Below are 13,203 nucleotides of genomic sequence, written 5' to 3'. Positions count from 1 at the left end.
ACAGGTCATGAAAACGATCTGTCAAGCCTGTGCCATAAATGACAGTAAAACTTCACCTCACTCTTTCCACTTATGTTCTACATTCTGAGTGCATCACATCCTGCAGCTTAGTCCATGCTCTATGTCAAACTTCACCTCGTGTAAGAATTCAGAGACAATTATAGTGACAGTGAATAAATAGTAGGTGGAAAATTAAAAAAAAACAAAAAACAAAACAAACCAAAACAAACCCTAACAGTTGTTTTAAGGAAATATTTTTAGAACTAGACCAACTACCCATTTAGAAAAAAAAATGAAGAAAATCCAGTATTAATACATGCACCAAGTAGTAAAGCCTAAACAGTTTTTCCGACCGTTAGACTAAGCAGATACCACACGACAGTTAATGACAAAGGACATAAGTTTTCACACACAAATACTGAATGAATCCTTTGAAGCAAACTATCTGAGATTATTAAACCACAAAAATTTCTTGGGAAAAAAAAAAACCAACAGTTTTATCTGAAAAAAAATTCTTACAAATAGATACTATAGGTACAGTATATAGATTAAGAAGAAATCTAACTGACTTGATATCATTTTTAACACATTAGAACCGGGTGAATTGCTACACTGACCAAAAATATATTTCACCCATTCATTTCAATAACAATGAAAATTTGACTGCTAAAGCTGAGGAAAAAAGAGGGACAGCATCTGTACTGGGTTTACATGGCAAGATTTTGGCAGCTGGGGGGCTGCAAGGGTGGCTTCTGTGAGAAGACACTAGGGGCTGCCCCCATGTCAGATAGAACCAGTTCCAGATGGTTCCAAAACAGACCCACTGCTGCCCAAAGCTGAGCCCATGACTGACTCCAGTGGTGCCTCTGTGAAAATATCTCTTCTGTTAGACAGATTTCAAAACATTTTGTCTCCACCACCCTGAATGTACCCCAACCTCCATACATTAGAGTATTCTGACACCAAATAGAATATCAAAGTTTAATTTATGTAGTTTTATTTAAAATGCTTTAACTTGCCTCCTTCTCCCAGTTTGGAGAATCACATCTGAGAAAGAATCGACGGAGAACTACTATTTGTTAAATAATGGTGAAGATGTACTCAAATCACAAGAAAGGATCAAATCTTGGGGAAACACATGCTTGTCTACAAATAATCAGAATTCGGGCAGCAAAAATCTTCCAGCAATCCTAAAACAGGAATCCATGTAAGGAGATTTTGGTTCAGGAACAATCTCAACTTTTCTGTTTACTCAAAATCTTTACTACTCTCTGAAAATATATGCATACCGACTACCATTTTAATAAATGTTGGTAAATAAAAGCTTAAATTTAAGCAGTAATAGTGCTTACTACCAGAAACCCTGTCTTAAAATTAATAGTGTATTTCCTCCCACTTGAGAAACATGAGATAAAATTACTGTGGAGAAGACGCTGATGCATTTCTGCATCAGCAAGCAGTAGTTAAGTCCCAATTGCTTCGGAAGTATCCTGAAATGCAAATATGCATGAAAACTACCAGCTGCTCCTTCTTATTTTACCTTCTGTTTGTTACTATGTGATGTAATGATTAATGTGATGTAAGAGTCAACATTTTTTTTCATACTGTGAACAGCATCTCAACAGACCTATTTTACTTCAGGCACTTTAGAAGGCTTAGGACCTTGCAGGAGGGTTGTAGAATTTCAAATGAACAGTCATAATGCTAAATGGTTTAATAAAATACCTTCAGAAATTTCCTTCAGGCTTAAGAGACTGAATTCTGGCTAAAGAACATGACCTTAATATTGCCAAGTTGTGCACATAAGAAAGACAGGAAAAATAGTCTGGAAGCTCTTACGCCGTATTATGATATCAAACCTAAAATTCTTAAGATCTAACAGGACAAAATAATACTGTAATTTGTGCTGGATATGATTAAACAAAGACTAGGCTACCATTTGTTAAGAATATAAAAATTTCCATATTAGTAAAAGAATGTACGTTTATTACCTCACAGACTCACCTTTACAAGTCTGCAACAAGCTGGTCTAATTATAAAGGCAATTTTTCATGACAGATTCTCCTTTCTACTTCCAAATACATCTCTATGGCCAAAATAACATATGCCACAAGACACGCATGATTTGCACATCAGGGTCAGGATAACATGATCCCATTTTTCCCCTATTTTGAAAAGCCAGTCCAAGAGTGGAAGAATATATTTCCTGACAAGAATTTTCATGTGGGTAATGCATTAATACAAATTCCCCTTGAGCCAGAGAAGACTAAAATAGTAACTCCTCATGCACAAAACTCCTCACAATTTGACATTGTGTGAAGGTAAAAACATACTCACTGGAATTTGGAGATGACTGCTACTAGTCTAAAACCCGACTGAGAAATTCCAAAAGAAGAAAATATTTTTCTGCTACAAATCAAAAAGACTAAAGAGGCAGTGTTTCTCCAGCATACCATCAACACTTAAACATCTAAACTATTGCATTATGGACCAGCTGTTTCTAAAAACATCAATGTTATCAATGTGCAAACAAGATTCAGCTGCTATTAACAAACCCTGCCTGTTCCATCCAGGATGACATGATTCTTGTTGAGGTTCAGGGAGATGGAAGAATCTGGTGTTCAAACATTCAGTTTCATGAAAGATCGTCAATGCTTTCCTGAGAGTAATGCTTAACAACTTAAGCTGGCAACATAATTAACTTCATAAGAGTTTGTATTTATTTCATAAACCAAATTTAAGAAAATACTACTAAAGGAAAATATTTCCCTCTTAAAATCATGGTTCCAAGCAATTCTGTAAGGTACCCAAACTGGTCTTACCCTTACAGCTTTCAAACTATAAATAGCTTGCTACTTCACAATATGAGATAAACATTTCAACTCCCCGTTCTTATCTCCTCCACCAACTTGCTGAAATCCGCAAGTACTAATTTATTGAATAAATCTGATTTTCTTGCCATAGATATTTCTTCTTGAAAGTACTGTAAAGCATCCTGAGTTGCCTCCAACCCATTATGCATTAATGAAAGCCTGGCTTGAAGTCAACTTCAGGATTGCTTGCAGTTAGATTACCAGAATTTCCAAGAAGCATGAGACAACTGACTACATGAAGAGTTCCTTTTCTTTACAAAGAAATTAACTTAATTCTGAGTAAACCTTAATCAAAATGCAAGTCTGTTCTTTTTATTAGGGCCTAAAGAGTTACAGAGGGGAAAAAAAAAAGGAAAAAAAATATTACAGTTTCTTAAGATTATGCTGACAATCATACTTTGGGTTTTGAAGGGGGGAGGGGGGGAGGTACTCAACAAATCTTAACTTCTTAGTCATTCTATGAATCAACAGGGACATTTACCACTAATTCTGGACCAGCTGCAAGGTAGTTATGAATTAAAAAAAAAAAAAAAAAATCAAGCTGCAAGAATTTTTTTTTAAAGAAAAAAACTGTACATTTTTATATGTGAGGATAAAATACAGTAAATTTTAAAAACTACACAGCAGTTACTTAAACTTCAGAAACGTCATGGTATTTTTTATTGACCAAAGGCCCAAATGTTTCTACTTTTAATACAGAAGGACAAGTAATTCTAAAATAATTTTTAAAAATCTAAAGTTAAGCCTACTGTATAATCAAATAGTTAATAATGACTTGAGAATTGTTCATGCCTGAAAATTCTAGTACATAAACTGTAAAACCAAGTCTTGAAATAATGGCTAGGACACTTTTTTACCCCCTATTTTACTACACAAATAATAATAGTTTTGATCAAACAGACGATTACCAATGAAGTTCCTATTTACAGCAATAATAATTTACCGATTTTAACAAAATCATGGACATGAATGTTTCCTTTTCTCTAAATGCATAAACAGTCATTGTTATGTAAAAAAATAGCACATACCATACAATTTTCAACATACCATTTTCTTTACAAAGGTCCTAATGCTATAAAACCATTTGAAGTCTAGCCTGTGACAAGTTTTCCATCTCTACAGGCAGATCATCTTTCTAGGCCAGTCAAACCTACATTCCCACCATAAAGACAACACATAGTAGAGTATTTTCTGAAGAGTGAGGCAAAGGACATGTTGAAAAGGGTGCATTTTACATATGTAACTAAATGCCTGAATACAGTTGAAATATAGTTGTGAAGTAATACTAATGTCAGCATTTCACAATTTTTGAGTCTTCAACTTTTTCAAGTTCAAAGGACGTGTAACAGGTTTTGCTGTATGTTGAGTACTTGCTCATATGCATGTGTCTTTGTACATGTATATATATACTCAGTCTCACACACACAGCTACAAGAGGAAGTAGAAAGGTTAGGGACCATCACAGAGCCTGAGAAAGATATAGACTGGTGGAACCATACTCTGCCTTTCCTAAGACAGAAACAGGAACAACCACTAGGAAAAACATGAGATCAAGGGGATCTCGTATCCTCCCCCTGCCAGGCTAAAGGCAGTAGCTTAAAGAAGAGAAGTGAATGGAGGCAAGTACATGCTTGGTGCAGCAGGCAACCCCCCTCCTTGCGCCCTCGCCTTCCCATGTGCCTCTGTACAACAGGTGTGAGGCTCTGGATACGGAAGGCCAGTCCATAGGTGATGTGGATGATGGTCCACCTTCACCAGAGGTTGCCAAGACATCTTCCCCATATCATGACAACCTCCACAAGGAAGAAAAGACAGGTTATAGTTGTAGGCAACTCCCTTCTGAGGGGAACAGAGGATCCAATATGCTGGACAGACCCTCCTCTTAGGGAAGTCTGCTGCCTCCCTGGGAGCTGGGTTAAGGACATCATGAGGAATTTCCTAGCCTGGTACGGCCCTCGGACCTGTTACTGCTCTTCCATGTGGGTGTTGATGAAGCCACAATGCGTAGTCCAAGGCTGATCAAAAGAGACTTTAGGCCCTTGGGATGGTTGGGGAAGGGAATCTGAAGCACAGGCTATTTTTTCCTCTCTCCTTCCAGTTGCAGACAGCGACATTAGAAGAAACAGACGGACCCAGTCTATTAATACATGGCCCCATGGCTGGTGTCACCACCACAATCTGTGTTTTTCAATAATAGAATGGCCTACATGGACCATTGGCTGCTGGCATCAGATGGGATACACCTTTCTCAAAGGGGGAAGAGCATCTTTGCTCACAAGCTAGCAGGGCTCATTGACAAAGCCTTAAACTAAGCTTGAAGAGGAAGTGAGATAATATCAGGCCTGCATGTGACAACCTGTGGGATGACACACCAACATTAGAGGAACAGGGTGCTAGCAAGGGCTGACTACGCTGCAGCGTGCTTGAAGTCTTACAGACATCATGAGCCAAGTACTCCTGCGTGCAGTTATCGATGGCTACAGACTGTTCAGGAAGGACAAGAGAGGAAGAAGGGGTGGAGGGGTTGCACTCTACATGAAGAGATGGATAGAGGGTGAAGAGCTCTCTCTGAAGAATAGCCACAAGGAGGTTGAAAGCTTGTGGGTATAAATTAGAGACAAAGGCAACAAAGGGAACATTGTGGTTGGTGTCTACAACAGGTTACCTGATCAAGGGGACACTATTGATGAAGCTTTCTTACTCCAGCTACAGGAGGCATCACACTCACAGGCTCTCATTCTGCTGGTGGACTTCAGCCACCCCAACATCTGCTGGAAAAATAGCACCGTGAACTGTAAGCAATCCAGAAGACTTCTGGAGTGCATCAAGGATAACTTAAGCCAGGTAATAGGCAGCCCTACCAGACGAGATGCGATACTGGACCTGATGGTCACCAACACAAGTGAGGTAATTGGTGACATCAAGACTGAAGGAAGCCTGGGCTGCAGCGATCATGCGCTGATGGAGTTCACAGTCCTGAGGGGAATCGATCAGGTGAAAAGTCAGGACCCTGAACTGCAGGAAAGCGAACTTCCAACTCTTCAAGGAGTTATTCAATAGGACTCCCTGGGAAACTGCCCTTAGAGACAAGGGAGCAGAACCGAGCTGGCAGATCTTTAAGGATGCTTTCCACAGGGGGCTAAAGCTCTGGATCCCCAGGTGCAAGAAATCAGGAAAGGAAGGCAAGATACCAGCATGGATGAGTCGAGACCTGCTGGTCAAATTAAAGGGTAAGAAGAAAACACACAGGCTGTGGAAGCAGGGACAGGTATCTTGGGAAGAGTATAAGGACACTGACTGGTTTTGCAAGGATGGGTGGATGGTTCAGCAGATGAGGAAATGGTTGGACGGTCACATCCAGAGGGTAGTGGTCAACAGCCCGATGTCTTGATGGAGATTGGCGACAAGTGGTCTCCCTCAGGGGTCCGTACTGGCACCAGTACTGTTTGATATCTTCATCAATGTCATAGACAGTGGGATGGAATGCACCCAAAGAAAATTTGCAGATGACAAAAAGCTGAGGGGTGTGGTTGACATCCCTGAGGGATGGGATGCCATCCAGAGAGACCTGGACAAGCTCAAGGAGTGGGCCTGTGTGAACATCATGAGGTTCAACAAGGCCAAGTGCAAGGACCTGCACATGGGTCAGGGCAACCCCTGGTTTGAATAGAGGCTGGGGGACGAAGGGGTTGAGAGCAGCCCTGCAGAGACGAACTTGGAGGTACTGATGGGTGAAAAGCTGGACATGAGCCAACAATGCGTGCTTGCAGCCTGGAAAGCCAACTGCATTCTGGACTGCATCGAAATCAGCGTGGCCAGCAGGTCAAGGGAGGTGATTCTGGCCCTCTACTGTGCTTTGGTGAGACCCCACCTGGAATATTACATCCAGCTCTGGAGTCCTCAGCACAGGAAAGACATAAACCTGTTGGACAAGGTCCAGAGGAAGGCCACAAAAATAATCAGAGGGATGGAACACCTCTGCTGTGAGTACAGGTTGTGAGAGTTTGGGTTATTCAGCCTGGAGAAGAGAAGGCTCTGGGGAGACCTTATTGTGGCCTTTCAGTACTTAAAGCGGGCTTCTAAGAAAAATGGGGACAAATATTTCAGCAGGGCCTGTTGTGATAGGACAAGGGGTTGTGGTTTTAAACTAAAAGAGGGTAAGTTCAGACTAGATGTAAGGAAGAAATTTTTTTACAATGAGGGTGGTGAAACACTGGGACAGGTTGCCCAGAGAGGTGATAGATGTCCCATCCCTGGAAATGGGACAGGGTTGGAGTCAGGTTGGACGGGGCTCTGAGCAACCTGATCTAGTTGAAGATGTCCCCGGTCACTGTAGGGGTGTTGGACTAGATGACCTTTAAAGGTCCCTTCCAACCCAAACTATTCTGTGATTCTAATAGATACTTCAATTCAACAAAGAAGCTTTCAGTATAAAAGTATACATATTTTTAAGATGCACAAATGCTGTTTCAGTTTTGACTGAAGAGACAACCAGGGAAAACAGCTGTACTTATTGGTTCGTTTATCAGCAAGGCCATGGACCAACCTATTCCATCCACATGAAACAACATCCATTCCCAAAGTATGAAACCACAGTTCTGTTAAGCCATATTGTCCGAGAGTAGGATAAAGCCACCTGCAGTCAGACTCAGGAATAAGGAAGTTGAACATAAAATAGAAGAATGAAAAATACATACAGCTAATTTACGTAGACTGGTCAGCATTTCATTTTGATCTTTAAAGCCAGTTGTATGAATTTTGCTCACAGCATCCTCTTTCTCAGTAAGCCATGCATCAAAAAGGCACTGAAAGAAAATTGAAGAGAATGAAAAGGCTTCAGTCAGGCCTTTCCTAGTGCAATTTTTTGAAGAGCATTCCAGTTTATAACTGCTAAAACTGCTTACCTGCTCTTCTGCAAAGTGCTGCCACTTACGAAGAATATCTTGCAGAAGGATCCATCGGTCTTCTGTCCATCTGCAGATGACTGCCCACCGTTTTCCAAAGTGCTAGAAAGAAAGAAACACACAATAAAGATTTGCATTTGTTTACTTTTATTTTTTTTTTTTTTAAACAAGGCGATCAGATTTTCCTATTTCCACTACAAATTTTTGTGAAAACCCTTTCACAATTCAGTTTGTACAGTCTTAAGCCCTTAAAATATGTTGCACGTCACAATGAAGTGGATCTTATCACCATTTGAGTGAAACCAAAATGGAGAGAACAGGAAAAGCAATAGAGCCAAAAAGAGAGAATTTTAATACTAAACTACAGACACATTTTTTCTATTGTCTCTGGTACTACACTTTCAAAAAACCTCAGTTTCAAAGCTTTACAATGCCCAAACCATAACTACTTGAAATCTAATTACGGTGGCCCAAAGATGTGATCAAAGCAAAAAAGTATCCGGTTCTTAAGTTGCACCAGTGTAGTTGATCTAAGTTTTTACCTGTTTTAAATACTGCAGTTGGGAAAAAACAACACCTTATAAGCCAACACACCAGCACAGATCCCACTAAGGATTCCCAGATATTTGTAGCATATGCTACTGTATGAATTTTAAAATTAAACAAAACAATACCTTGTTCTCTTTCCCCTATTTTAGTTGAAATCAAGCATTATTACTTTCTTTTAACTTCCTACCAACCGTTATTGAATAATGTTGAAGACAGAGGATGAGACTTAATACTGCTGTGAGGGTGCGATATACTATAAAAACTTTATTGAAACAATTTACAATGATTTAATTACCCTTGAGCATCATAAGCAATATATTCAGTTCTTCCCAAATAAAAAACCTTATAAACTCTGCAAGATATTCTATACTACTTCATTCTTATTTTTTAATGTCCTTCAAAAGCACATCTTGACAAAAGCAAAGATAGTTTTACTTTTTTCAAATTTATTTATTCACTCGATCCTTATGGGTCCCTTCTAACTTTACATATTCTATGATTCTATATTTTTCATATTTACATATTTTTCATAGGGATTCTAATTTAACTTTAGCAAAACTGTAGCATCCAAATGGTGGATTTTTAAAACCAAGGGATTAAAATTCTAACTGTATTTCCTATCAGGAATGAGAGAATTTTATTTTGCACTGCTTAGGAAATGAAAGGTAAAATTTCAGGATGCCATTTGAATTTGTGGCTTTACCAATTTTAAGTAAAAGTAAAGAGTCAACGGACAGCATGTTTTTCATTTAGTGTACGCTGAAACCATAACGAATCTTGCAGACTAAACATGCAGTTGTCATGCCATTGAGTTATATCATATTAGATATTGGCTCAATTTCAAAAAATGAAAACACCTCCAATCAACTAAAATAATAATGCTAATTTTAAAACATGCATCTTCTTAAACAGCTCAAACATGTTACACAGTAATACAGAGAAGTATTCCTTTTCAGTCACTTACTGCATGAATACAAAGTAGCTTTTGAGGACGTTCTTTTGTTATTTTTTTTAGGCTTAATATTAGGATCATGGTTTTGGTATACATTTGGAATTATGTAAGGGGTATTTGCTTTCTTTCCTAATTAGACCTAGAGAAAAAACAAGCAATTTTTCAAATCTAAGAATGAAATTTCTTTTCACATTAAAATCACGTTTGGTGTTAGTGTTTGCTTGCTATAAAACACAATGTGATCAAAGATCACCAATTCAAGCAAACACAAAAAAGTTCATGTTTTGAATGTGAATATTTCAGAAAGCTAATTTTAATATTAATAGAAACAAATACTTGCTGGTGAAAAATTTATGTCCTCAAATTAAAGGGAAATAGAGTACAACATATTTTACCCATTCATTTTACCCACTCATCATTAAATAAAATTGCCCAATTGCATGACACAGAGCAGTGCAGAAAATTATTCACAGCCAGCTAATCCAAATTTTCTTCTTTTTGAAATTACTTTTTCCTTATATAAAAAAATCATGATTTCATATATAGTATTTATTAAATACTATGTATACTATAATGTGTGCTCAATAATGCCTTTTCTACAAAAAAAAATATATATATTTTGACTAATTTCATTGATTTGGACAACTAAAAATCTTAATATAACAAAACGATGAATTACATTTAGTTTCATTTGTCCTGAACCTGATTACATTTCTAGTTTAACTCCAGGCAGTCTTAACCTCTCAATGCTCTGAGCCCAGAAGACAACCTAACACAACTGCAATATCTAGCGGTTGTTCAGTTTTTTTTATATTCAATTCAACATTTTTTTTGTTACCTTTACTGCTTTTCTTGCTAATTACTGGTTCAAAAATCATAAACATAACCTTCCTCACAGCTCAGAGTCTTCTAATCTGAACCCTGATCTGAGACTCTGTCTTTCCTAGTAATTCCCAAAATTCAGTATAATTATTACTATTATTTAACTACTCAGAAACACTGTACATGATTTAATCAATTCATAAGGAGCAGCTTCTTGCTATTCTTTAACAAGCTCCAAGGCTTAAGTACATCATTTTCCCTATATTCCCTCTCTTCCCACTATCACAGGAGAAAAATCTCTTAATTTTTAGAATTCTATATATACAGATGGCGAGGTCAATCACATTTGGTTGGTTTGGTGCCTGATTTACACTGAAGTTTATGGATACTAATTATGCACTACATTTTAAAAGTACATTTACAGTTTTTACTGAAGGATTCAGAAATCATCCCAAAGTTAAGCAGCAAAGGTTTTGGCACCTCTGATATAGATCAATGTTTTTAAAAAAATCTTTTCATGACCAGATGTCTCTCCATTGGTAATGCAGGTGTACATCAGAATACATTACACGGTACAAATTTAACCGATAGTCCACACCTGCCTGAAATTTTGAATTCTCATACAAGACGAATACAAGGTCTTTGCCAAGAAAAACATTTTGTTCAAACAGGACCTCTAAAAAAAAAATGAATGGACTTTCATAGACTCTACGTTTTTCTGAAGAAAATGTAATTTTTAAAGTGTGCAACATCATGAGTTACACAAGCTCTTACCTCTCCACCTTGCAAAGGAACTTATATAATGGATAAATACTTATATATACATGCATGGATGCACAGGAAAACTTGGAGTTGCTGGAAATGTGCACTAATCCACACAAAAAATAGCAAACTGCCTATTGCTAATTTAATAATAATTATTTAATCATTATTGATGTCCTCAAACCAGGAAAATAATCAATAATCAATTAATTAGTTGGGATGGATAACTTTCTTGAGATAAACTGAAAAATAACATTTAAACAGATTATATTTTTTTCTTGTCTGCTTAATCATTTCACAAATACTGGTTAAAGACTATAAATATTTATTTTTCTAAGCTCTTTTACAGGACAACACCCTAAATAGTCTCTATTAGAATACGACACAAACAAAAAGGAATTTGAGGTATACCACCCCATAAAATACAACACCTACTTGAAGGAAGAATATCTGCAAACGTCAGCCTGGTGTGCAATACAGACTCAGTCCTAGGATCAGTAAATCTACACTTACATTGCCCCTTTACTACCACTAACTGCAATTCAGCACAGTTCCATATGAATATATGTCATACATAACCACCCATAAATCATGCAATCGCACATAATGAACGTTCTGGTCATTGGTATACAACTATCATTTTCCTTGATGTCTATAACAGCAATAGCAACAGGCACACACATAGGTGTATTCATAGAATGATAAAATGGTTTAGGTTGGAAGGGACCTTAAAGATCATCTAGTTCCAACCTCCCTGCCATGGGCAGGGACACCTTCCGCTAGACCAGGTTGCTCAAAGACTCATCCAACCCGGCCTTGAACACTTCCAGGCCTCCACAGCTTCCCTGGGCAGCCTGTTCCAGAGCCTCACCACCCTCAGAATCACAAATTTATATAGAGAAAGAACCACCTCTCTTGACCTGCTGGCCACGCTTCTTTTGATGCGGCCCAGGATATGGTTGGCCTCTGGGCTCCAAACGCACATTGCTGGCTCATGCAGAGTTCTCATCAACCAACACCCCCAAGTCCTTCTTCTCAGGGCTGCTCTCAATCCATTCTCTGCCCAGCCTGTATTTGTGCCCGGGATTGCCCCAGCCCACATGCAGGACCTTGCCCTTGGCCTTGTTGAACTTCATGAGGTTTGCACAGGCCCACCTCTCCAGCCTGTCCAGGTCCCTCTGGCTGACATCCCTTCCCTCCAGCGTGTCAGCCACTCCACACAGCTTGGTGAACTCCATCCCAACATCCACGTCACCATCAAAGATGTTAAATAGTCCTGGTATTGTCACATATGTTCTCAGTTATTTAATTTCTCCATATGTGTCAGCATATTTTATTCGATTGCTTAAATTTAAGTTATGCTAATCATAGACTAAGCCTCAAACTAGTTCCCTATCTTTATGTCTATGTTGCTTTTTATATCGACTTCTATTATATTGCATTCTTTTGAAGTTTTATAAATAAAGCAGTAAATCTTTTCATGATAAAAAGTTTTTTTATAAAAATCCTTATACATGAGTAATTTCTGAATATCTCACATTCAAGCTGCTGGCTTTTTTTCTTAACAGTCCTCGCAAAGAAATAATTTGCTCTCAACATTAGCAGCAACACCTTCATCAACTTGCCTTTATCACTGTGATATACCCTGAAAAATATTTTTTGTTTGCTCATCTAGAAAACAGCAAAAACTCAAGAGTACAAGATCAACTATCTGGCTTGGCATTTACTCTAAGAAATACAGTGATTTGCATACTACAAAAGTTTTGCTACACCAATACAAAATAAAATTTTCAGCATATGATTCCACAGAGCTACAAAAGCTACGTTTTTGGTTTTTCTTTTTTTTTTTTGTCTCAATACTTTGACAAGACATGTTATTTTAATAAAATAAGTAAACGACTAAGTAGCTGCACTGATACAAGTGTTGATACTGTGATCTGCCTTAAACCTGTTATTTCTCATGAGAGATCATAACAACCATGACACCAAGATATACTGCTTGGTTGAATAGTTTTAAGACATGAAGTTTCAAGTCAGAAATAGCATGTCAGCACTGACTATTTATAAAGTAGATATCGACTACTAAATGACAACTTTACTTGACTTTATTGACAGCTCTACCTCCTTATTTACAGCAAGTAGTAGTCGATGCTGTAAATAGCCTGTGTGATGCTCAGAAACTCAGACTGCACCAAGGGTTTTGTTCCCAACACCTAGGAAAACGAGTCTCCAGAGAAACTGACTGAATCCACAGCAAAAAGTAAAATGCTTTCCTTCTCCCTTGAAATGCCTCTTTTTACAGCCCTAGCTGGAATTTTCAGACATCTACATGCCAAAGAAA

At 38.0% G+C, this 13,203-nt stretch overlaps 1 protein-coding gene across 2 annotated transcripts in view; it reads right to left on the bottom strand.

Annotated features, from left to right (window-relative positions):
* The window catches only part of DMD (dystrophin), a gene marked incomplete at both ends in the record, with an annotated part of 1,177,430 nt that overhangs the window by 812,697 nt on the left and 351,530 nt on the right, over window positions 1-13,203 (bottom strand). For both annotated transcript variants that reach the window (XM_082480534.1, XM_082480533.1), the window contains 2 exons: window positions 7,571-7,678; window positions 7,778-7,879. In XM_082480534.1, coding sequence (XP_082336660.1) covers window positions 7,571-7,678; window positions 7,778-7,879 — 210 coding nt within the window. The remainder of the gene's footprint in view (window positions 1-7,570; window positions 7,679-7,777; window positions 7,880-13,203) is intronic.

This window comes from Vanellus vanellus (assembly GCF_965231255.1).
Source record: "Vanellus vanellus genome assembly, chromosome: 1".
In the NCBI taxonomy this organism is placed as follows: Eukaryota; Metazoa; Chordata; class Aves; order Charadriiformes; family Charadriidae; genus Vanellus; species Vanellus vanellus.
The sequence above is the reverse complement of the archived record's forward strand: the minus strand, read 5'-3'. Positions and strand labels throughout refer to the sequence as shown.